The following is a 25,786-nucleotide window of genomic DNA, read 5'->3' on the forward strand; positions in this document are numbered from 1 at the left end:
ATCCACAAGCAAGTCACAGGTCAAAGCGGTAAGGTTTTTATTAGTTAGGACTGTCCCAATTATGTCACCATGAAGTGGTGGGATGGCTTTGGCTTTTTTTTTTTTTAAATAAAGAACATGTTAACTAAATCCCCTATATTATTTTCATGCACTATGCCATTTACTGCAGGGTATTCAATCATGTTTGTGTTTTTTTTTCTTTCTGTTCAGTGGCCAGTGTGAACGTGCGCTTACATGCTCCATGCACACCAGTTTGTATCGTTTTTTTATGGGGAATCCTGGTGACATGTTCCCTTTAGGCAGGCTTGCATCTATGCAGCTTGTACAAGTGAACTTCACCGTCTCAAAAGTGGTTTACCTAAGGCTAGTTTCACACTAGCGTATCTACACACAGCGCACGGTGCAGCTAAGCCCCGCCCCTCCTACTATCGCACATCGCTGCATGCGATCTGCGCACCCTACCTTTAGCATAGGGTGCGCAGATCGTGCGCTAGTAGGATTTTGCGTGCGCTGCGCCCTTTTGACGGTGCGCCGAACGCACCATGCTGCATTTTGGGGCGCTCGGGGGTACCATCAAAAGAGCGCAGCGCACACAAAATCCTACTAGCGCACAGTCTGCGCACCCTATGCTAAAGATAGGGTGCGCAGATCGCTTGCAGCGATGTGCGATAGTAGGAGGAGATGACCGGAGGGGGCGCCGTGCGCTGCGTGTAGCTACGCTAGTGTGAAACTAGCCTAACCCAGTTATTACAGCACCTTCCATGTGTTACACAGATGCATCATGGGCTTGTCCATGCATAAAATAAAAAGCTAAATTACAACATGGAGACTTAAATCAGAGCAATGTTTTATTTACATTCAGAACCAGTTTAAGAGGAACAAATTAAGATTTCCCACAGAAATCTCAGACTTTTACTTACAGAAATATTGGCTAAATAACATTCTTACATATATCGAAACCTTTAATTTTATAAAAGTGCATTTTTTTGCATTGAAAACTTTTGCTTGCTTCATGTAATGCATTTCTTATGTTTTGTACAACTGTAATATGCTGTTGGTGCATGCGGGCAGGACTGATGGGTCTGTGGCTCAGCCCCCCGGGGCCTGCTTCCGGTGTCTGGGACCAGATATCATAATACCAGTCTTGAATAGTGAAGGAAACGGCAGCCAACCCTGAGAGACATCCAAGGTGGGAACGCCCCGTCATGCCAAAGGGATTCTGCTAGATCCAGGCATAGTAGACCAGCGCTGATGGGTTTGTGGACGCCAGGAGGGGGTTGGGCCTGAAGGAAGGCTTCTTTTCCTAGCGGGTAGGAGAGTTGTCCTGTTGGTTGCTTTTTTGGACTGAACATTTCCGAAACAACCACAATTGGACTGTGCACCTCTTGGGAAGCAGGAGTTTAGTCTTCTGTTGCAGAAGAAAAGTACTCTTACCCTGATAGGTAGAGGGCAAGAAGCACTAGAAAGTTGGCGTGCATGATTGTTCAGGGCGCTGGCGGTGTGGCCCGGCCACCAGAGGCTAGACAAGAGCCTGGATTTTATTTTTTTTAAGAGTAGGGTCGCAGGAGCCTCTGTCAAACGTGGAGGCCGCATGAATAGGAAGGTTTCCCCAGGAGATGTCCATATTGCTCAGGGGAAAACTAGGACATATTTGTCTTGTCCCTTCATTTTTTTAATGGAGCCCCCTCACTGCCTGGTAGGATATATCTGTCCTGAAGATTTAAAATCTTAACCTTTACACAGACTTTCGGGCGACTGACAGGTAACGGATTTGTCTTCCCTCACTACTCTATCTGGCTCTGGGGGGGGGGGCGAGAGGGTAGGGGATTAGTGGCAAGGACTGTCCGCCAGAAAACCGCAAACACTCTTGATGTGTTAGGGCCCTGCGTCGTAGACCACAGATGATATGGTAGTGACAATTCTAGGTGGGCGATCAGAGTGATAACTCCACTCTGTCGCCCTTAAAAGCCATATCTGAAAGAAAAAGGGAAATCGTTAATAAAATCAAGACCTAAGGCAGAAACCAGCCTGGGTGGTCCGGACCCATGTCTGCCTCCTACTGACACTAAGCTAAACCGGATTAGCTTCATGCCAGTTGGTGGTGTACCCTCCTAGCATAAGCAGCATACAACCATAGTTTATTCTGTGCCCCAATGAAGCATTTACCACCCCGCACACCAACCAGAGGACCACACAGGGTAACCCCCCCTCCCCTGTCCAATCATAAACCTCCACCTCACACTAATCAGTGGACCCCACAGGATAAACCCATCAAAGCCCAAATGCCCCCTTCCCCCAAGCGTAAATCCCCATCAGATGCCCGCCCAAGCATAAATCCCCATCATGCACCCTCCACCCCCAAGCAAAACCATCCAACGGATGCCACCCCAGCTTAAACCCCCCCATCGGACGTCCACACGCCCCCACAGCATAAGCCCCCATCGGACGTCCACACGCCCCCACAGCATAAGCCCCATCGGACGTCCACACGCCCCCACAGCATAAGCCCCCATCGGACGTCCACACGCCCCCATCGGACGTCCACACGCCCCCACAGCATAAGCCCCCATCGGACGTCCACACGCCCCCACAGCATAAGCCCCCATCAGACGTCCACCCCCCAGAATGAACCCCCATCGGACGTCCCCCCCGGTATAAACCCTCATCGGACGTCCACCCCCCTTAAGCCTAAGCCCCTATCGGACGTCCACCCCCCTTAAGCCTAAGCCCCTATCGGACGTCCACCCCCCTTAAGCCTAAGCCCCTATCGGACGTCCACCCCCCTTAAGCCTAAGCCCCTATTGGATGCCATTCCCAGCATAAAACCGTCATTGGACATTCACCCCCCGCATAAAACCTCATCGGACGTCCACCCCTGACCCCTCCCCAGCATAAACCTCATCGGACGTCCAACCCCCTTAAGCATAAACCCCCATCGGACGTCCAACCCCTCCCAGCATAAGTCCCATCGGATGTCCAGCTTCCCCATCAAACCCCCACCAGATGGCACCTCTTCCCCAAACAAAAAGCCCTACCAGTCCACCCCTTTCAAGTCACAACAGATGCAGACAGGCCCCGTTGCCCAAGCATCAAGTCCCCAAAACACTCAGACACCACAATTGTGAATTAAATCCCCCTGTCCCAAGATCCCAACCAGACCAGGAGGAGTTAATGCACGCTTGTGGGGTCTGTTTGTCCCCGGGGTGCCCTACTGGGGATAATGCACGCTCGTGGGGTCTGGTTGGGTTTCTGGGGGTCAATTAACGCATGCTTGTGGGGTCTGGTAGGGCCCCGGGGCAGGGTTAATGCACGCTTGAGAGGTCTGGTTGGGCCCTGCATTAGACCCCCAAGGAGCCCACCAGACCACAAAAGCATGCATTAACCCCCTCCCCATGAGCCCAACCAGACACACAAGCGTGCATTATACCCACCGCGCTTGTGGGATCTGGTGGGCTTCTGGGGTGGGTTAATGCAGGGTCCACCCAGACCCCGCAAACGTGCATTAACCCCCCAGGGCCCAACTAGACCCCAAAAGCATGCATTAACCCCCCCTGGAGCCCAACCAAACCACAAAAAAGTGCACTAATCCCCCCCACAGTAAGGAGCCCACCCAGACCCCACAAGCATGCATTAATCCCGCCGGAAACCCAAACAGAACCCACAAGCGTACATTAACCACCCCTGAGATCCAACCAGAACCCATAAGCGTGCATTAATCCCCCAAGAGCCCAACTAGACCTCACAAACGTGCATTAACCCCCCAGGACCCAAACAGAACCCTCAAGCGTGCATTAACCCCCCCCGGGACTACCCAATCCTGCAAGCGTGTACATTAACCTCCCCACGCCCCCGGGACCCAACCAAACACGCCAAGCGTGCATTAACCCCCCCCCCCCCCCCTCGGGACTACCCAACCCTGCAAGCGTGTACATTAACCTCCCCCCCCCCGCCGCCCCGGGACCCAACCAAACACGCCAAGCGTGCATTAGCCCCCCCCCCCCGGGACCCAACCAGACACGGCAAGCGTGCATTAACCCCCCCCCCCCGGGACCCAACCAGACACGGCAAGCGTGCATTAACCCCCCCCCCCCGGGACCCAACCAGACACGGCAAGCGTGCATTAACCCCCCCCCCCCGGGACCCAACCAGACACGGCAAGCGTGCATTAACCCCCCCCCCCCGGGACCCAACCAGACACGGCAAGCGTGCATTAACCCCCCCCCGGGACCCAACCAGACACTGCAAGCGCGCATTAACCCTCCTGGGAGCCCAAGCAGACCCCACGAGCATGCATAGGTCCCCCCGAAGTACAACCAGAGCCTACAAGCGTGCATTAACCCCCAACCAGACCCCACAAGCATGCATCATTAACCCCCCTCTCCCTGGACTGCCAGACACCCCAAGCGTGCATCATTAACTCCCTCTCCCAGGACTGCCAGACACCCAAAGCGTGCATCATTAACCCCCCTCTCCCGGGACTGCCAGACACCCCAAGCGTGCATCATTAACCCCCCTCTCCCGGGACTACCAGACACCCCAAGCGTGCATCATTAACCCTCCTCTCCCAGGACTACCAGACACCCCAAGCGTGCATAATTAACCCTCCTCTCCCAGGACTACCAGACACCACTAGCGTGCATCAACCACCCCCCTCTCCCGGGACTACCAGACACCACAAGCATGCACTAACCCACCCCGGTACCCAGCCAGACCCCGGGAGCGTGCATTAACACCCCCCGGAGACCCAACCAGACCCCTCAGACGTGCATTAACCCCCCCAGGACCCAACCAGACCCCACAAGCGTGCATTAACCCCCCCGACCCAAACAGACCCCACAAGCCAGCCTTAACCCCCCCCTGGGAGCTCAAGCAGACACAAGTGTGCATTAACCCCCACTCCCCTGACAAAACAGACCCTGCAAGCGTGCATTAACCCCCCTGGGAGCCCAAAGCAGACCTCACATGCATGCATTAGCACCCCCCGAAGTACAACCAGACCCCACAAGCGTGCATTAACCCCCACTCCCCTGCCCCAAATAGACCCAACAAGCATGCATTAGAACCCCCCCGAAGTACAACCAGACCCCACAAGCGTGCATTAACCCCCCACCCCCCTGGCCCAACCAGACCCCACAAGCATGCATTAGTACCCCCCGAAGTACAACCAGAGCCCACAAGCGTGCATTAACCCCCCACCCCCCACCAGACCCCAGAAGCATGCATTAACCCCCCCTGACCCCACCAGACCCATAAGCGTGCATTAACCCCCTGCCCCAAACAGACCCCACGAGCATCCATTAGTACCCCCCCCCCCCCGAAGTACAACCAGACCCCACAAGCGTGCATTAACCCCCCTGCCCCAACCAGACCCCACAAGCATGCATTAACCCCCCCGGACCCCACCAGAACCGTAAGCGTGCATTAACCCCCACCCCCCTGCCCCAAATAGACCCCACAAGCATGCATTAGAACCCCCCCCCGAAGTACAACCAGAGCCTACAAGCGTGCATTAACCCCCAACCAGACCCCACAAGCATCATTAACCCCCCTCTCCCTGGACTGCCAGACACTCCAAGCGTGCATCATTAACCCCCCTCTCCCGGGACTGCCAGACACCCCAAGCGTGCATCATTAACCCCCCTCTCCCGGGACTACCAGACACCCCAAGCGTGCATCATTAACCCTCCTCTCCCGGGACTACCAGACACCCCAAGCGTGCATCATTAACCCTCCTCTCCCGGGACTACCAGACACCCCAAGCGTGCATCATTAACCCTCCTCTCCCGGGACTACCAGACACCCCAAGCGTGCATCATTAACCCTCCTCTCCCGGGACTACCAGACACCCCAAGCGTGCATCATTAACCCTCCTCTCCCAGGACTACCAGACACCCCAAGCGTGCATCATTAACCCTCCTCTCCCGGGACTACCAGACACCCCAAGCGTGCATCATTAACCCTCCTCTCCCAGGACTACCAGACACCCCAAGCGTGCATCATTAACCCCCCTCTCCCGGGACTGCCAGACACCCCAAGCGTGCATCATTAACCCCCCTCTCCCGGGACTACCAGACACCCCAAGCGTGCATCATTAACCCCCCTCTCCCGGGACTACCAGACACCCCAAGCGTGCATCATTAACCCTCCTCTCCCAGGACTACCAGACACCCCAAGTGCATCATTAACCCTCCTCTCCCGGGACTACCAGACACCCCAAGCATGCATAATTAACCCTCCTCTCCCGGGACTACCAGACACCACTAGCGTGCATAATTAACCCCCCTCTCCCGGGACTACCAGACACAAGCGTGCACTAACCCCCCCGGTACCCAGCCAGACCCCGGGAGCGTGCATTAACACCCCCCAGAGAGCCAACCAGACCCCTCAGACGTGCATTAACCCCCCCAGGACCCAACCAGACCCCACAAGCGTGCATTAACCCCCCCGACCCAAACAGACCCCACAAGCCAGCCTTAACCCCCCCTGGGAGCTCAAGCAGACCCCACAAGTGTGCATTAACCCCCACCCCCCTGACAAAACAGACCCTGCAAGCGTGCATTAACCCCCCTGGGAGCCCAAAGCAGACCTCACATGCATGCATTAGTACCCCCCGAAGTACAACCAGACCCCACAAGCGTGCATTAACCACCACCCCCCTGCCCCAATCAGACCCCGCAAGCATGCATTAGTAACCCCCCCCAGTACAACCAGACCCCCACAAGCATGAATTAACCCCCACCCCCCTGCCCCAAACAGACCCCACAAGCGTGCATTAACGCCCACCCCCTGCTCCAAACAGACCTCCAGAGTGTGCATTAACCCCCACCCCCTGCCCCAAACAGACCCCAGAAGCATGCATTAGTACATTCCCAAAGTACAACCAGAGCCCACAAGCGTGCATTAACCCCCCACCCAGACCCCAGAAGCATGCATTAACCCCCCCGGACCCCACCAGACCCGTAAGCGTGCATTAACCCCCTGCCCCAAACAGATCCAACAAGCATGCATTAGTTCCCCCCCCCCGAAGTACAGCCAGACTCCACAAGCGTGCATTAACCCCCCACCCCCAACCAGGCCCCACAAGCATGCATTAACCCCCCCGGACCCGTAAGCGTGCATTAACCCCCACCCCCCTGCCCCAAATAGACCCCACAAGCATGCATTAGAACCCCCCCGAAGTACAACCAGACCCCACAAGCGTGCATTAACCCCCCACCCCCCTGGCCCAACCAGACCCCACAAGCATGCATTAGTACACCCCGAAGTACAACCAGACCCCACAATTGTGCATTATACCCCAAGCCCCCTGCCCCAAACAGACCCCACAAGCAGGCATTAACCCCCCAAAAAGACCTGTAAGTGTGCATTAACCCCTACCCAAACAGACCCCACAAGCATGCATTAACCCCCCCCGACCCCACCAGACCCGTAAGCGTGCATTAACCCCCACCCCCCTGCCCCAAACAGACCCCACAAGCATGCATTAGTACCCCCCGAAGTACAACCAGACCCCACAAGTGTGCATTATACCCCAAGCCCCCTGCCACAAAAAGACCCCACAAGCAACCATTAACCCCCGGAAACCCAAATAGACCCTGCAAGCATGAATTAACCCCCCTGGGAGCCCAAGCAGACCCCCACAAGCAAGCATTAACCCCTCCAGACCCTAAAAAGACCTCGTAAGCGTGCATTAACCCCTACCCAAAGAACCCAAAAGTGTGCATTAACCCCCCCCCGACCCCAAATAGACCCCGTAAGCATGCATTAACCCCCCCGGACCCAACCAGACCCCCACCAGCGTGCACCAACCTGTTAATTACTAAACCCTCCTGTCACTTATGCCGCTGACCTCATTCCACACTGCTCACAGCCGCCGGCACCAGAGAGACAGTGTGTAATGGAGGGTTTTCTCCCTGCACCAGACGGCAGAGACACGTGATGGCGTCTTCTCTTCCTGCCTTTGCTGTCAGAACACGCCCCCCATATGACACGCCCCCCATATGACACGCCCCGAGAACTGACATCACACCTGGAAGGAGCCCAGCCCCATACAGTCTAGCATCTACCGAGGTACAGCATGAACGGGAAAATACGTCACCTTACGCCGGAAGCGGAAGTAGTTCTGTTTCCGATCAGAGTTTGTTGTGGTCGGTCGCTGAGAGTCGTGAGATGGGTTGTGACGGAGGAACCATCCCCAAGCGCCATGAACTGGTGAAAGGGCCGAAGAAGGTGGAGAAGGTGAGGACGAGGTGAAGGGTCTGTGTCCTGAGCTGTGGTGGCACCATGTCCTGGCGAGGGGCAGGCTGCTGACACGGGGTTATACCATATATATGGCTATTAGTGGTCCCCTTATATGTTCCATCTCCAAGCTACCTCCATATTTTCATCTTACCTCATTTGCTGTCCTCTGTTTGTGCCTAATCATTCCCCCGCTGGTGGCCCCTCTGCGCCGTGCGTCCCGTCCCTCCGGTGGGCCCCTCTGCGCCGTGCGTCCCGTCCCTCCGGTGGGCCCCTCTGCGCCGTGCGGCCCGTCCCTCCGGTGGGCCCCTCTGCGCCGTGCGGCCCGTCCCTCCGGTGGGCCCCTCTGCGCCTTGCGGCCCGTCCCTCCGGTGGGCCCCTCTGCGCCGTGCGGCCCGTCCCTCCGGTGGGCCCCTCTGCGCCGTGCGGCCCGTCCCTCCGGTGGGCCCCTCTGCGCCGTGCGGCCCGTCCCTCCGGTGGGCCCCTCTGCGCCGTGCGGCCCGTCCCTCCGGTGGGCCCCTCTGCGCCGTGCGGCCCGTCCCTCCGGTGGGCCCCTCTGCGCCGTGCGGCCCGTCCCTCCGGTGGGCCCCTCTGCGCCGTGCGGCCCGTCCCTCCGGTGGGCCCCCCTGCGCCGTGCGTCCCGTCCCTCTCGTCGGTCGCTGAGAGTCGTGAGATGGGTTGTGACGGAGGAACCATCCCCAAGCGCCATTAACTGGTGAAAGGGCCGAAGAAGGTGAAGGGTCTGTGTCCCGTCCCTCTGGTGGCCCTTCTGCGCCATGCGTCCCGTCCCTCTGGTGGCCCCTCGGCTTTGTGCGCTTACTCTCTGGTGGGTCCTCCCTTATTCCCCCCCGTGTGTTCACCTACCTTATTTGACAACCTGGTTTTCTCTGACTACTGAATTGCTATCATGCCGAGTTGTGCCGCTATATGTGAGCGCTTTCCTTTTGTGGAGTGCCGGATTGCTTGTTGAGTGCTTCATTATACAGCACATGTAGTAGTGAACATGTCAGTTCCCGCTCTGCTTTCCTGGGATCGGAAGTAACTAAGAAACAGCTTAATGAATGTTTAATCTGCTCAGAGCTGATGTCCTTTCTTGTCTCTTGCAGATTGATAAGAACGCAGAGCTGGTCGCCCGCTGGTATTACTGCACCCTGAGCCAGGAGAAGCTGAAGAGGCCCATCGTGACCTGTGAGCTGGGAAGGTGCGGACCACCAAGGCCTAACCCTTACATATTCAATCTTTTTGTTTCCATTCATTACTAGATCTCTGCTTGCTGTCATTACTGGTCCCCACATAAGAAAAAATCAAGTATAGAGATTGATCGTAGGCTTCTTTACCTCCAGAGCTTTAGGGTATGTGCACACGCTGCGGGTTCTGCTGCGGATCCGGAGCAGTTTTGGCCCTGCGGATCCGCAGCAGTTTCTGCTGCATTGTACAGTACCATTAAAATCAATAAAAAACAAAAACGCTGTGCACATGCTGCGAATTTGCTGCGGTTTCAAATCCGCAGCATGTCAATTCTTTGTGCGGAATCCGCAGCTGTTTCACACCTTCTCCATTGTAGAGGTGTGAACCCACAGGCTAATCCGCAGATAAACTGCAGGTCTTTTGACCTGCGGATTTTGAAAAATCCACAGTCCAATCCGCAGCGTGTGCACTCACCCTTAGAAACCCATCCTACCCTTACTGCTGCTAGTTTGTCTCATACAATCACCTTTATTATACTGTTAGGAAGACGGAGAGATTTTTTATCTTTCATTTCAGATACATTAATGGTAATTCTCATTTGTGCTGCTAAATGTCTGGTCATCATTTAGAATAGCGCCAGGCTCCATAATGCTATAAGGAGTCGTGTCAATGTGTGTCCCATCGCTATGGTAAACAACAGGCACTTTATCTCCTTATATCTCTTCAGGTTGTACAATAAAGAAGCTGTAATTGAATTCTTACTGGACAAATCCACGGACAAACCGCACGCGGATTCTGCTGCTCACATCAAAAGCATCAAGGTACTGCACCTGCTTTTTATTGTACAGGCTCTAATTACGTGCATTGTAGGAGACATTAGCTACTGTCTGACTCCTCCCTAGTGGAGACTCTGCTTGTGCTATTGCCTCACATCCCTTATTTGTTCTGATTTTGTCACGCTGATTTTGTAACCTGTGACAGAGGCTCTCGGGCTTTGTTCACAACTGTCGCAGGTTACAAAATCAGTGTGAGAAAATCAGAAGAACAAAGAAGCACTGTACAGCATCTGACATGAGCCCTGCACCTCCTGCAATACCGACCAGCTCAGCTTTAGCTCATGTAATAATTTTGTTGTTTCCTGATAGAACGTGATTGAGCTCAATCTCAGTGACAACCCGGCATGGACAGGCGACAAAGGCAACACGAAAGGCGACAAATATGACGATCAGCGAGCACAGTTCATCTGCCCTGTTGTGGGTCTGGAAATGAACGGAAAACACCGGTACGTGATCTATGAAAACCATTGTGAAATATTGGTTTTATGTATATAAAGCCGGATCACGGTACAGTGATGTGTTCTGTAACCTTTTATACTGTGCATCCCAAATACTCACTATTGTTATTTCTGTTTACATCAATTGGCTAAAAACCTATCCTGATCTAATATCTCTCCCTGATAAGGGTTTGCTACAAACAGAAATATCAGCGGAACATCACAGAGGACTAAGGAAAGATGTTCCAGAATTATTTAATTATGAATGCAAGTGTTTTACTTAACCCCTTACCGACATCCACCATACATGTACATCACAAATCAGTAGCGGGTTTATGGAGCAGGATCCTGCCATGAGGTAGTACCATACTCCCCAGGTAATGGCTGTGTATTACACCCTGGACCTGGCTTTTACAATCGCGGGTGGTGCAACACCTGTTAAATGCCACTACCAAACTCTGACCTCAATGTTAACAGCACACCGACAAGGGGGCACGTCATTCTTGCCCTCATCGGTTTACCTGTGACGTGATCGCGGGTTGCTGATGGGTTGCTATGACAGCTTAAGGTCTGTTGAAAACCCACCGTGCTTGTCATTACGAAGCTCCCTTGAAACCCTACCTGTGGCCTGGCTTCAAAGGAGACCTTTACTTTTGCTATGTGCAGCAGTACTGTGGCATCGCTGTGTATAACACAAGCGATCAGTCACTGTTCAAATTCCCCTAAGGGGACTAATAAGAGCGGTGAAAAGTGGGAAAAAATATGAAGAACGTAAAAGTTCAAATCACCCCCACCATTAAAAATAAGGATAATAAAAAAAAAAATACACGTAGCATTGCCACATTCACAAATGTCTGATTTATCAAAATATGAAATGGTTAATCAGATTAATGAACACCATAAATGGAAAAAAAATTCAAGAACGCCAAAATTATTTTTTTTTGTCGCTGCACTACCACAAAATTGCTGTAACAAGCGCTCAAAATGTTATATCTATCCCCAAATAGTATCAATAAAAAATTGTCCCGTCATATAGCTTCATTTACTGAAAAAGAAAAGGTTTTTTTCTAAAAAATTCAGTTTTTTTCCACTACTAATATAAATAAAAACTGGACATGTTTGCTATTGCCGTAATCATACTAATGGGCAGGGTCGTATTACGAGGTCATTTTTACCACAAAATGTACACTGTGAAAACAATGTCAGAATTGCTTCTTTCTTTTTTTTTCGCAGTTTCACCACACTAGGAATTTTTTTTCCCATTTTCCAGTACTTTACGAGATAAAATGAGTGGTGTCATTCAAAAGTACAACTTGTCCAGTAAAAAAAAGGCCCTCATATGTCCATGTGGTCAGAAAAATAAAAAAGTTATGGCTCCGGAAAGAAGGGGAGGAAAACATAAAAAATGGAAATTGGCCATGTCGGGAGGGGGATAAACATTTCTTGAGAACTGACAGATCCTCTCAACCACACAGGATTGCTTAGGCCTGGATCACACTTCCGTTTTTTCAAATCCGTCAAAATCCGTCGGTTTCCGTCAAAAAACGGATCCGCCATTTTTTTGGAGGATCCGTTTTTTTGTTCCATAGACTTCCATTAGCGGTTACCGCGGATCCGTCAAAAAACGGATCCGTTTAAAAAAAGAAACATCCCTTTGCATCCGTTTGCGGCAAAAAACGGAAACGGATCCGTTTGGCGGACACAAAAAACGGATGTGTGAAACAGGCCTTAGGCTGGGTACAATTGTAACAAAGTTAGTTTTGGGAAGTGTGCCCGGTTTTCGTCTACTCAATGGAAAAAGGATATTCTCATTCACTTTTCTTCTTATTGAAGTGGAGTGGCAGTGCACACTGCGATAATAGCTGGATGCAGGTAATGAATGGAGCCGTGGCCGAGCACAGGCACTGATGTTCCATTCTAACAGATAAAGGTGCCCCAGCAGCCGGACCCCCACCGATCTAGCAGTTATCATTTATCCTGTGAATAGGTGATACATTTTTTTCAACCAGAATACCTCGAAGAGTGGTCTTATTCACGGAGAACTTAAGTTACCTACTGTTCCATTTCTTTTACCACAGTTAGTAGGGTGGGTGTAAATTCATTTGCAGGACCCAGGTCAGTAATCTATGGCCACTGCACAGGAGCCCTGGGAGATCAGCGTCCGCAAAGCTTCTTATAATTAGCCGGTCTGGCATAATGTCATCGTTGCAGCATGACGCACATGTGACGTTGTGCCAGACCGGCTGATCAAAAGAGAAACCACTGATGAAAGGAAGTTGGACTTAGTTTTAGGGCTCAAGTCTAGCTTACACGGATCATCGATACTGCCGTTGGACCTGGTCCTGCGAATCGATTCAGACCAACTCTAATGATTGTTTAGTTGAAACCAATTTACGTGGGAAATGTTATTAGAGGTTCCCTTTGAATAAGGGTCATGTCTGTGATGGTGGAGAAATGCACCATTTGTGAGCATGAATACAGCATGACAGAGGCTTTTCTATTGCTGCCCTGTCCATAGATACATATAGCTGGATGGCAGATGCTTCTTGCTGCGCCCTAAAAGGCTGCAGTCAGACAGCCGTGTGTTCCGTCATGCGAGAAATCAGTCCAATTATGCTAATGACACTCAGATGAAACTCTGCTAGAGTTAGGGCCCCGTCACACATAGCGATCTCGCTAGCGAGATCGCTGCTGAGTCACAAGGTTTGTGATGCAACAGCAATCTCACCAGCGAGATCGCTGTGTGTGACAGCGATAAGCGACCAGCCCCCTGCCGGTTTCGCTGATCGCTCTTGGAAAGCCCTGGACATTTCTTTGATCGCTGGCCCTCACGCATCGCTGCGTGTGACAGGCGGGAGACCAGCGATCAGCTGGTAACTAAGGTACACATCGGGTATCTAAGGGACGTGCGGTGCTTAGAAACCCTCTGTGTACCTTAGTTACCAGCGCACTGATGCAGGGAGCTGGTAACTAAGGTACACATCGGGTATCTAAGGGACGTGCGGTGCTTAGAAACCCTCTGTGTACCTTAGTTACTAGCGCGCTGATGCAGGGAGCTGGTAACTAAGGTACACATCAGGTTTCTAAGTGACGCACGTCCCTTAGAAACCCGATGTGTACCTTAGTTACCAGCTCCCTGCATCAGCGCACTGGTAACTAAAGTACACAGCAACGCCGCGTGCTCGGCGTCGCTGGTGCTGATCGCTGGTGAAGCTGTCTGTGTGACAGCTCACCAGCGATCATGTAGAGACTCACCAGCGATCCTGACACGTTGATATAGTTGTCGGGATCGCTGGTGAGTCGCTATGTGTGGCGGTACCCATAGAGCAGTGTCATCTGAGTGATCTGATTCTCTCCTGCGAGCACAGGTGTAGAGAAGATGAGGGATTAATTTCTCCATCTTCTGTATTGTCTGAGTCCGATGATTTCCACGCACCCATAGACTTGTATGGGGGCGCATGGTCCGATTTAAGAATGCACTCGCAGCATGCTGTAACTTTTTCTTTTTTTTTTCCATGCCGACTCCTGTGCTATTTGGCACTACCCCATAGTGTAACATTGGTCTGAGTGCTATCTGATAAAACATCGCATTGCACTCGGCCATGGTGTACACTCCTGTGAGCGAGTCCTAAAATGGATTCTTGTTGCCAGCTGTGGTTGGCTTTCATAGAGAAGCATAGCAGGACAAGAGCACAGCATCAGTGACATCTACAGGTCATAACGTGTAATTACAGTGAATCACAGATTTGCGTTTTTCTGTTAAACCAGCAGTATAAATTGTGTATAGCGCGTTCCTTACACACTTGGTAACGATCAGCTCTGTTTCAGCTGTGTCTTATCTACACTAGAGGGTGATCAAAATATTATGCAGGGCATGGGGGGCATATTGATTTGCATTAGTGTCCAGCCCCCTACACCAGTGGTGGTAAGACGGCGCGGAGAGTAATGCTAAACAGCTCATACATGGCATAGTTGTTGCAGTAAGCTCTCTGACTGTTAAATCCATCTGGATGGTGTTTGGTTTGATACGTGCACCTGATACAAACCTATTCTCGTATATTGGATGGATTTTAAGCCTAAGGAAGATCTGCAGTGAATCTGCTATTTGTGAATATAGCTTATTGGAGCTCCAAGTCTGGCTGGTCACGTTTTGTTTAGGTGTAAGTATTTTCTGTAATGTGTCCTCTTTCTCCCAGGTTCTGCGTGCTGAGACACTGCGGCTGTGTATTCTCCGAGAGAGCGTTAAAAGAGATCAAGACGGACGTATGCCATAAGGTAGGCGTCTTCTTGTAATGTCTTTCCCCATTGTCAGAAATGTGGTGCACATCAGTAAGTGTCAGCAGGTGATTAGTGTACTGCTTTAGCAGGCGGTTGCAGGATAGTGATTGTAGCAGGGCAATGCAGCATTGCTTTACAGCCCTGTCACTTTGTACCAAGGTGCAATTATTATAGTAACACAAAGTGGTTTAGCCGCCGTGTAAACTGTGGGACATTCCCCTGTGGCCGTCGCTAGGGTTTCTTTTTACTAATCTTTTATGTTCTGTAAGATCATTAGCTGTTCCTCCTCTGGGATTGCTCCCTGGCGGCGGAGGCAGCATAGCCCTGCGCTGTTATTCCAGGAGACTCTCTGATGCGATTCACTTATGTTACTATTAGGTGCATGCCTTCAGCAGGCACAGATTTACCCACAGTCTGTAAATGCAGACTTAATGTTTACACTGAATGCACAATGGTGGCTAAAAGTTATAATTATAATACAAGCAATATTGTATGCCAGCACAAAGTAATAATAATCTTTATTTTTATATAGCGCTAACATATTCCGCAGCGATTTAGAGTTTGCACACATTAAAGTACCGTAATAGAAGGCCCATGGATCAGCTATATAATATCCAACACGAAAGACGCAAAGATGCAGCACTCACCGGATAAGTTACAAAACCACAGTCCTTTATTCAGCCATCAACAGTGTGGACAAGGTTTAAATCGGGCTAGGTACGTGCAGGCATACAGGGAACACAGAAGGACGATGGCCGTTTCGCGTTAAACACGTGGAAGCTTGCTTGCAAGCACCATTGAACCGGTTGTTCATCACCGATGTGTTTTTGACTTACAAAGGATCTTTTTTCAGGAGTGAGTAGGAGTACCTTAGTGCCGTTCATTTTGCTCTTATATGTAGCCAGCTATATAATACACATAGACAGTGGAGCCACTGTGTGCGTACGTACATCATATACATCATACATCGTCGTTCTCCAGCTTTTTGCAGAAGGGCCCGCTGACGGCCAGGAACTCACATCTGCTGGTTACCCAGGTCTTGTATGGATTTTTTTAGCTTCCTGAGCATGGCGGATAGCTCGGCCTTCTTATTGCCGGAGGCCCTGTCAGACCTCTTCTTAGCTACCCTCAACTCCCCCCAGAAGGATTTTAGCTTCCTTGAGGCATCCTCATACTCTCAGAGATGCACATGGATGCGGGAACCATAGCCCACGGTGGTTTCTTTCACTACCTTGGTGCCCCAATCAAGGGGCACCGCTGCAGTACCCCTGCTCGTACTCGACCTACCTCTGGGGGAAGGAGCTGCCGCGGCCATGGCCTCGGGGGTCCTGCGGGTCTTCATGCTGGATCCTTTGCCTGATCTTTGGCTAGATCTTGTGACCCTAGCCGGAATGGGAGTCATCCTACCCACTGCTGGCCTGGACCAGGAGGTGGGAGCCGGGGGCCCAGCCCCAGAGGCCGGTCCCAAAATGAGCCTTCTTTCCTGGGAAGGGGGCAGACAAAAAGTCCTGGATGGAAAACTTTACCTCCCTTCCCAAGAGCGCTCTCTAGTCGAAACACACACACAGCAAACTGGTTCCGCCACTTCCTGTATGATGCTCCAAAGCTGCACTCACTATTCTGCTGGTGGAGTCACTGTGTACATACATTACTTATCCTGTACTGATCCTGAGTTACATCCTATATTATACTCCAGAGCTGCACTCACTATTCTGCTGGTGGAGTCACTGTGTACATACATTACATTACTTATCCTGTACTGATCCTGAGTTACATCCTGTATTATACTCCAGAGCTGCACTCACTATTCTGCTGGTGGAGTCACTGTGTACATACATTACATTACTTATCCTGTACTGATCCTGAGTTACATCCTGTATTATACTCCAGAGCTGCACTCACTATTCTGCTGGTGGAGTCACTGTGTACATACATTACATTACTTATCCTGTACTGATCCTGAGTTACATCCTGTATTATACTCCAGAGCTGCACTCACTATTCTGCTGGTGCAGTCACTGTGTACATTACTTTGTTGTTGCGACATAGGGCATATAACATTTACTGTACTTTTGAACTGTAAGATGCACCCAAGTTTGGACAATAGAAAATATTAATAAGACTTCTGTGATGATGTGGAGCTGGTGGTGTATGTTTGTGCTCGTTTCTTGGTTCTCTAGGGTAGGAGAGTGGGGTAATGGTCTATTCCAAAGTGGTATGAGTGGAGGAGAGTTGTTCCAAACAAAGGGCATCTATACTGTCCCCAATAGGGCCCTGACGAGGGGCCAATACAGTTTACTTTTCTTGTTGTTTTGTACCGAGGGTCATAAAGAGCACAAGAACATTTATTCTGGAATGAACTATGTGTCTGGTGTCTTACGTGTGTAATGTTTTTCATTTATAAAAACCTACAAAATGTGTGCAGTCAAAAGAAGGATTAATATAAATGTATTGAGATAAATACAGACAATGGATAATAGACAAATGTTTAAAATAGGGGGAACACTGGTGGGTGACAAACACAGCAGGTGGAAATGGTGAGTGGGAGTAAGTAGTCTCCAATATAGATATATGAACAAACAATAGGAATATTATTAAATGAATGAAAAATGGAAAAGATGACAGCTGACCAATATGACAAAACACAAATGAGTAATCTGAAATCAAGGCTGAACAACTAGTCCTATGCAGCAAAGTAAAGAAATATGACTGAGGTCAGTAAATGGAGCCTCATATATAATATATAAATGTCAAAATTCATCTGTACCCATGTGTTAGTCCTATTAAAATTACTCCAGCCCCAACACGTGTTTCTGCGCGAGCCTACGTCTGTGTCACACATTGACACTGGATCGCATGTTGCGCTATTCACCTCTCCTGCATCGCCTTCTGGACACAGAGACTATTTGAAAAATACCTGGGATGGGTCGAAATGTAAAAAACATTTCCTATCGCTTTCTGTCCCCCTAGCCAGCACCACGGTGACTTATTCTGCATCAATAAAAATCAGCATAATTTAAAATTCCAAGGTCTCCGTGTGAGTGTGGTTGATTTTTCAAGGACTATGAGACACACACAAATTTCAGCAAGATGTTATCTCGCTTAAAAGTGCTTCTTAGTCAGAAAAATATGGTATACGTATTATCTACATTTCCACTTATTCATTTTGCATATATTATCATTGAAATCCCAAATAAATAAATTATGGTTTATTGGAAAAAGAAGTGATGGTTTACGACATGAGCGCACAAGCCATTTTTTCCCGTCTCCCATGACGGCACACATGAGAGACGGGATCCGCCCAGCCAGGACAGGAACCCTACTGAAGATAAAAGGGCGGTACCTCTCCCTCGCTTCAGCTGGGTTTCCTGTCCTGACAGGGACTCGTGTGCTGAAGATGGAGCACGTACCTGCCTCTCTCCCGTGCCGGCGTGGAAGAACAGGCGGGGTCCTGGGCGCTGTGCGTCGGGAGGGGGAAGCGCCGTCCGCGAGTCTCCCGGGGGCTCAGCGTCCGAGCGGGCGTAGGAGCAGCACGGCCCGGGGTCCGGGGGCTCTGCCGTGGCTGCCACGCCGCCCTCTGCCACGAATGCAGGAGCAGCCGCTTCCAGGTTGCGCCCCTCTGATGTTCGGAGGAGGCGCCGAAATCCAAGATGGCGGCGCCCATCAGGAAAACGCCTGCCGGGAAAGGAAGATCCCGGCGACGTGGAGGTAACCGGAGGAGGCGGAGAGTGCAGTGGATCCCCCTTATAAGGGGGATGACCACAGAAGACGCACTCATGCCCAAAGCTTCACAATGGAAGTGGGGCAGGATGAGCAGCAGCAAGAGCTCTCGCCAGATGCCAGGCCGAGCCGCCAGCATACCAGGAGCAGCCGCTCAAGTGGGAGCGGCAGTCGTAAACGCGACCGGCATGACTCTGACACGTCCAGAAGAAACGTCACGAGTGCATCTGAGGAGCCTCCGAGATCGGTACCCCTGAGTGACAGCGGTGGTGAGTGATCTACGTGAATGTCACCCTTCTGGTAACAGTGTTCCATTTTTTCTGTTTGATTACTAGGGGTCGAGGAAATCTAGCGGCAAAATAAAGAATAGAGAGTGCGCCCTAGGCAAACACCCGCTGGCAGAAAGAGACCTCTGCGTTGACTGTATAAACAAAACCATACAGGATGAAACACCTGATTTGGTGACTAGCCTTAAGGCGTTAATACAGCAGGAGGTAAAAGGCTCCCTAAAGGCAGCCCTTAAAAAGGATAAAAAAAGCCGTAGAAGGTATTCTGATTCGGAGGCCTCGCTAGTGCAGAAAGGTCGGGAAAGATCCAGATCCCCCGCCACCTCCCCTTCCTCTTCTCAGTCCTCAGAATCATCCTCGGACAGCGATATAGGGGGCCGTCCGTGCTTCCCAACAGAGGACGTGGAAAAGCTGGTCAAAGCTATCAGGGCTACTATGGGCCTTAAGGAGGAAAAGACTCCTAAATCATCGGAGGATGTGATGTTTGGAGGACTGGAGGAAAGGAAAAAACGCACCTTCCCTGTAAACGATAAGATAAAGGCCTTAATTGACAGGGAATGGAACAAACCTGAGAGGTCAGGGGGCTTGCCTTCTACATCAAAAAGGAGGTACCCTTTTGAGCAAAAGGATTCAGAGACCTGGCAAAAAGTCCCAAAAATTGACGGAGCCGTAGCCAAATCCTCAAAAAGGTATCCATACCATTAGAGGACTCTGGCGTGCTGAAAGACCCGCTTGATAAAAGCAGACGGTTTCCTGAAGCATATCTGGGAAGCTTCAGCAAGTGGATTAAAACCAGCGATAGCTGGTACTTGTACCGCCCGTGCCCTGATGGTCTGGTTACAACAAATAGAGGACCAGATCAAGGATAGAGTTCCTAGGGATGAAATACTGTCTAATCTGACACTGGTACATGGAGCAGCGGCTTTCCTAGCGGATACCTCTGCAGATTCCGCGAGATTGACAGCCAGAGCAGCAAGCCTGTCAAATGCGGCAAGACGAGCCCTGTGGCTTAAAGGGTTTCCAGGAGATTTGCCATCAAAACATAGATTATGTTCTATTCCATTCCATGTGATGGCCAATTCCTCTTCGGAAAAAAACTGGAGGAAATTTTGGAACATGCGGGGGATAGGAAGAAAGGGTTTCCCCGATTTCCTGGAGAACCCAAAAAGCAGCCCTTTCGGAGGAGAAGATTTAACAGGGGGCGTCCCATGGGAGATAAGTAAAATTGGGACTTTAAAGAAAGGAGAGGATCGGGCTATATGTTTAAAGGGCCCTCTACTTCTCCAAAAAAATCTCCCCAATGACATCAGGTCGGAGGTAGGGGGAAGGCTTTCTCTCTTCCTTTCCGCCTGGGCAAATATCTCCCCAGTACATGGTTCCTAAACATTATCAAGGACAGCTTAAAAATAAAATTCACCCGTCCGCCCAGGCATACCTTTATAATGACACCCCGAAGGAGAGCCCAAGAGCAGCAGCTGGCCCTGGAGACAGAAGTCCTGGGACTAGTGCAAAAACAAGTCCTACAAGAAGTCCCAGTGCAAGAAGAAGGAAGGGGGTTTTACTCCCCCCCCCCCCCCCCCCTCTTTTTAATACAAAAACCAGACGGGTCTTGGAGAACCATAGTCAACCTGAGGAGACTCAATCAGTGGGTAGACAATTGCTCCTTCAAAATGGAGTCAGTCAATACGGCCACAAAGATCCTGTTCCAGCACTGCCTCGTAGCAGTGATAGGCTTAAAAGATGCCTACTATCACATCCCGATTCATCGGGAGTATCAAAAATACTTGAGAGTAGCGCTCTATGTCCAAGGTCAGGTAACACACTACCAATACACAGCCCTTCCGTTCGGCTTGTCCACAGCCCCCAGAGTATTCACCAAAGTGTTGGCCGAAGTAATGTCTTTTCTTCGTTCCCGGGACATAGTGATCGTCCCATACCTGGACGACTTTCTTGTCGTAGGGAGGTCAGAGACCTACTGCACACACCAAGTGAAGGAAGTGATATCAACCTTAGTAGGACTAGGATGGATAGTAAACATCCCCAAGTCAAGATTAACACCAGTAAGGGTGCAATCCTTCCTAGGGTTAATACTGGACTCCGAGCGACAACGCTGCCTCCTGCCAGAGAACAAGGTAACCAAGATAAGGGGCCTAGCTCACACAGCAATACAAAGGCCAGCTACGACACTGAGAAACGCAATGTCCCTTTTAGGCTCGTTGACATCATGCATACCCGCGGTAGCGTGGGCACAGTACCTCTTAAGACAACTACAGTGGAAAGTTCTGTCAGCACAGAAACAATTGAAAGGGCATTTAGAGGGCGAACCATGTCTCTCAGTGGCTGTAAGAGATTCCCTGCTCTGGTGGACTGTAGAAAAGCATCTAACAGGCGGTGTTCCGTGGCAAAAACCAGTCGACGACATCATCACAACCGATGCGAGTGCCACGGGATGGGGAGCACACCTAAGATCCCACTCAATACAGGGAACCTGGTCCTCGCTAGAAAGGGATCACGGTTCAAACATAAAAGAACTATGCGCAGTAGAAAAAGCCGTGAAACATTTTCTCCCCTTGCTTCGGGGCCGCCACGCTCGAGTCGTGACTGACAATCAAGCAGTGGTAGCCTACATCAACCACCTGGGGGGAACGAGATCTCGGGGCCTCATGGAAATATCAGATATACTTTTCCAATTAGCAGAACAAAATCTGTTATCCATCACAGCACTGCATATAAAGGGGGTAGAGAATACACAGGCAGACTTCCTGAGTCGCAGGCACCTAAGACAGGGGGGAATGGTCCCTAAACCCCCAAGTCTTCCAACAAATAGCTCAAGCCTGGGGCAAACCAGAAATAGACCTGTTCGCCACCGCACGCAACAGAAAGGTCAGGAAGTTCTGCTCACTAAATCCAAGAGAAAACCCCTTCGCAGTAGATGCCCTACAAATACCCTGGAAGTTTATCCTGGCCTATGCATTCACCCCGATAACAATGGTCCCAGTAGTGGTCTGGAAAATCAGGGAGGATCGAGCGAGAATAATTCTTATAGCTCCATTTTGGCCGAGGAGGCCTTGGTTCTCCCTTCTGAGACTCATGTCAGTGACAGATCCATGGATATTACCCGAGGTTCCAGACCTGCTTTCCCAGGGACCAGTGGTCCACTCTCAGGTGAAAGGCTTCCATCTAGCAGCCTGGAATTTGAGAGGGTGCTACTGAGTCGCCAGGGATTCTCTCCAGGGTTAGTCTCCACCCTGTTGAAAAGTAGGAAACCTATAACATCCCAAATCTACTGTAGAACATGGAAAAAGTTCCTAGACTTCCTGGGGGAACCTTTAGGGGATGTAGCTCCAGTGGGACCTATTCTAGAATTCCTACAGTCGGGGCTGCAACTTGGGTTAGCCACTAACACCCTCAAAGTCCAAGTCTCAGCTCTGGGGGCCCTATATAACTGCAACCTAGCAGCCAATAGATGGGTGTCCCGGTTCATAAAGTCTAGTGGCAGGTCTAGGCCGGTCATTATCCCAAAGATACCACCCTGGGACCTCAACCTAGTCTTAGAGGCTTTAACCAAGGATCCCTTTGAACCATTATTAGAGCTGTCGCCAAAATTACTCACACTTAAATCTGTGTTACTGGTAGCCTTAACATCGGCCCGTAGAGTGAGCGACCTGCAAGCTCTATCTACAGTCATATGTTAAAGTTTGGGCACCCCTATTAATGTTAACCTTTTTTCTTTATAACAATTTTGGTTTTTGCAACAGCTATTTCAGTTTCATATATCTAATAACTGATGGACTCAGTTATATTTCTGGATTCAAATGAGGTTTATTGTACTAACAGAAAATGTGCAATCTGCATTTAAACAAAATCTGACCGGTGCAAAAGTATGGGCACCTCAACATAAAAGTGACATTAATATTTCGTAGATCCTCCTTTTGCAAAAATAACAGCCTCTAGTCTCTTCCTGTAGCTATTAATGAGTTCCTGGATCCTGGATGAAGGTATTTGTGACCATTCCTGTTTACAAAACAATTCCAGTTCAGTTAAGTTTGGTGGTCACCGAGCATGGACAGCCCGCTTCAAATCATCCCACAGATGTTCAATGATATTCAGGTCTGGGGACTGGGATGGCCATTCCAGAACATTGTAATTGTTCCTCTGCATGAATGCCTGAGTAGATTTGGAGTGGTGTTTTGGATCATTGTCTTGCTGAAATATCTATCCCCTGCGTAACTTCAACTTCGTCACTGATTCTTGCACATTATTGTCAAGAATCTGCTGATACTGAGTTGAATCCATGCGACCCTCAACTTTAACAAGATTCCCGGTACCGGCTTTGGCCACACAGCCCCAAAGCATGATGGAACCTCCACCAAATTTTACTGTGGGTAGCAAGTGTTTTTCTTGGAATGCTGTGTTTTTTAGCCTCCATGCATAACGCCTTTTTGTATGACCAAACAACTCAATCTTTGTTTCATCAGTCCACAGGACCTTCTTCTAAAATGTAACTGGCTTGTCCAAATGTGCTTGCAGAAACGGCGACTCCGTTTGTGGCGTGCTCGCAGAAACGGCTTCTTTCGCATCACTCTCCCATACAGCTTCTCCTTGTGCAAAGTGTGCTGTATTGTTGACCGATGCACAGTGACACCATCTGCAGCAAGATGCTGCTGCAGGTCTTTGGAGGTGGTCTGTGGATTGTCCTTGACTGTTCTCACCATTCTTCTTCTCTGCCTTTCTGATATTTTTCTTGGCCTGCCACTTCTGGGCTTAACAAGAACTGTACCTGTGTTCTTCCATTTCCTTACTATGTTCCTCACAGTGGAAACTGACAGGTTAAATCTCTGAGACAACTTTTTGTATCCTTCCCCTGAAAAGCTATGTTGAATAATCTTTGTTTTCAGATCATTTGAGAGTTGCTTTGAGGAGCCCATGATGCCACTCTTCATAGGAGAATCAAATAGGAGAACTACTTGCAAGTGGCCACCTTAAATACCTTTTCTCATGATTTGATACACCTGGCTATGAAGTTCAAAGCTCAATGAGGTTACAAAACCAATTTAGTGCTTCAGGAAATCAGTAAAAAGTAGTTAGGAGTGTTCAAATCAAGAAAATGATAAGGGTGCCCATACTTTTGCACCGGTCAAATTTTGCTTAAATGCAGATTGCACATTTTCTGTTAGTACAATAAACCTCATTTGAATCCAGAAATATAACTGAGTCCATCAGTTATTAGATATATGAAACTGAAATAGCTGTTGCAAAAACCAAAATTGTTATAAAGAAAAAAGGTTAACATTAATAGGGGTGCCCAAACTTTAACATATGACTGTATATGCCCTCCATATACGCAGATGTTGGATGACCGAGTGGTTCTAAGACCAGACCCGGCCTACCTCCCCAAGGTAGTCTAAAAGTTTCATAGGACTCAAGAAATCTCCTTGCCATCTTTCTGTAATAATCCTAGAAACCCTGGGGAGCAAAAGTTCCATACATTAGATGTAAGGAGGGCCATATTACAGTATATATCAATAACTAGTCAGTGGAGGAAAGATCAGTCCCTTTTTGTAGCCTTTCAGGGTAGTAGAAAAGGGCACGGGGTAGCTAAGAGTACCATTGCCAGATGGATCAGGGAGGCCATTATGTTATCCTACTCTGCAAGTGGCGCTCCGGTTCCAGAAGGCATCAAGGCTCACTCCACCAGAGCCGTGGCTACCTCCTGGGCAGAGAAGGCTGAGGTATCGATTGAGCAAATTTGTAAAGCCGCTACTTGGTCCTCACCTTCTACCTTTTTTTAAGCACTACCGACTTGATCTATCTTCCTTTACTGACCTAACCTTTGGTAGAAGGGTGCTGCAAGCGGTGGTCCCTCCCTAATGGTGTCTTATTCTACAAAAGTCTCATGTGTGCCGTCATGGGAGACGGGAAAACACCAAGGTTACTTACCGGTAGCCGGTTTTTCCGGAGTCCATAACGGTACCTGTATATTCCCCCCCTTATCACTCTTTTGGTGTGCACTATAGTTTCGGTGTTGTTTTTTTAGTTAGATATAATGTGGTGATAGTTTTACCATGTGTACTAACCCAGGGGGCCTCTCATTCTATAAACCAACTGAAGCGAGGGAGAGGTACTGCCCTTTTATCTTCAGTAGGGTTCCTGTCCTGGCTGGGCGGATCCCCTCTCTCGTGTGCCGTCATGGGCTCCGGAAAAAACGGCTACCGGTAAGTAACCTTGGTGTTTCGTTCCAAGGGCCACATCATCATACTGAACCAATATGGGGCAGCACTGAAAATGAAAGGGATGTTCGCATCTGTGACCTTCGTGGCATAGACCATAAATGTCTGATCAGTATATATTCAAGTTACAGGACTCTTCCATCCAAAAATCAGTACTTTAATGGAAAGTTCTCACTGAGTTTTTTGACAAGGACTAAGAAATAATCAACTAGGAGAAAACACCGTGTGCACTACTGTAATGGTGCCAAGTTAGGTTCCCAAACCATTTGTAATAAATGAAAACCTGGCACTCAACTTAATGCTTAGTGAGACAATTTATTGTAGTACCAGAAAACGTTTCTGTCAGTATAGACCTTCATCAGTTACGTGCTAGTATGTTTGAATGCAGTTTAGAGGAGGGCGCTTTTTATGATTCTCTTTGGTAAAACCGGTGATCAGATAATCAGAATGCTGCTGTAACGCAGAAAAATCTTAACAGTGGGCAGTATAAGCGCAGCCTGGTCCTCCTGGACGCTCCTCAGTAATCAAAATCTCCCACTCCTGTCTCCAAGACTATACACTTGCTGCGCCAA

The 25,786-nt window shown here is 49.8% G+C and overlaps 1 protein-coding gene and 1 long non-coding RNA gene across 5 annotated transcripts in view; one reads left to right on the forward strand and one right to left on the reverse strand.

Moving 5' to 3' along the window:
- Nucleotides 1-825: 825 nt before the first annotated feature.
- LOC141094746 (uncharacterized) lies at nt 826-7,962 on the reverse strand. The gene is made up of 2 exons (XR_012233166.1): nt 7,810-7,962; nt 826-1,974 (listed from the first exon to the last, which is right to left on the reverse strand). It is a non-coding gene; the product is annotated as an uncharacterized lncRNA (long non-coding RNA).
- An 86-nt stretch (nt 7,963-8,048) lies between these two features.
- The window catches only part of RTF2 (replication termination factor 2), a 63,184-nt gene continuing 45,446 nt past the window's right edge, over nt 8,049-25,786 (forward strand). For 2 of the 4 annotated variants that reach the window (XM_073580672.1, XM_073580673.1), the window contains exons 1-5: nt 8,049-8,238; nt 9,345-9,439; nt 10,154-10,247; nt 10,572-10,708; nt 14,896-14,974. In XM_073580672.1, the coding sequence (XP_073436773.1) occupies nt 8,170-8,238; nt 9,345-9,439; nt 10,154-10,247; nt 10,572-10,708; nt 14,896-14,974 (474 nt within the window). In that variant the 5' untranslated portion in view covers nt 8,049-8,169. The remainder of the gene's footprint in view (nt 8,239-9,344; nt 9,440-10,153; nt 10,248-10,571; nt 10,709-14,895; nt 14,975-25,786) is intronic. The other 2 variants (XM_073580670.1, XM_073580671.1) reach the window with 1 other exon arrangement.

Source organism: Dendrobates tinctorius, unplaced genomic scaffold, assembly GCF_039654945.1.
Source record: "Dendrobates tinctorius isolate UK_male_01 unplaced genomic scaffold, ASM3965494v1 ptg000065l, whole genome shotgun sequence".
Lineage (NCBI taxonomy): Eukaryota > Metazoa > Chordata > Amphibia > Anura > Dendrobatidae > Dendrobates > Dendrobates tinctorius.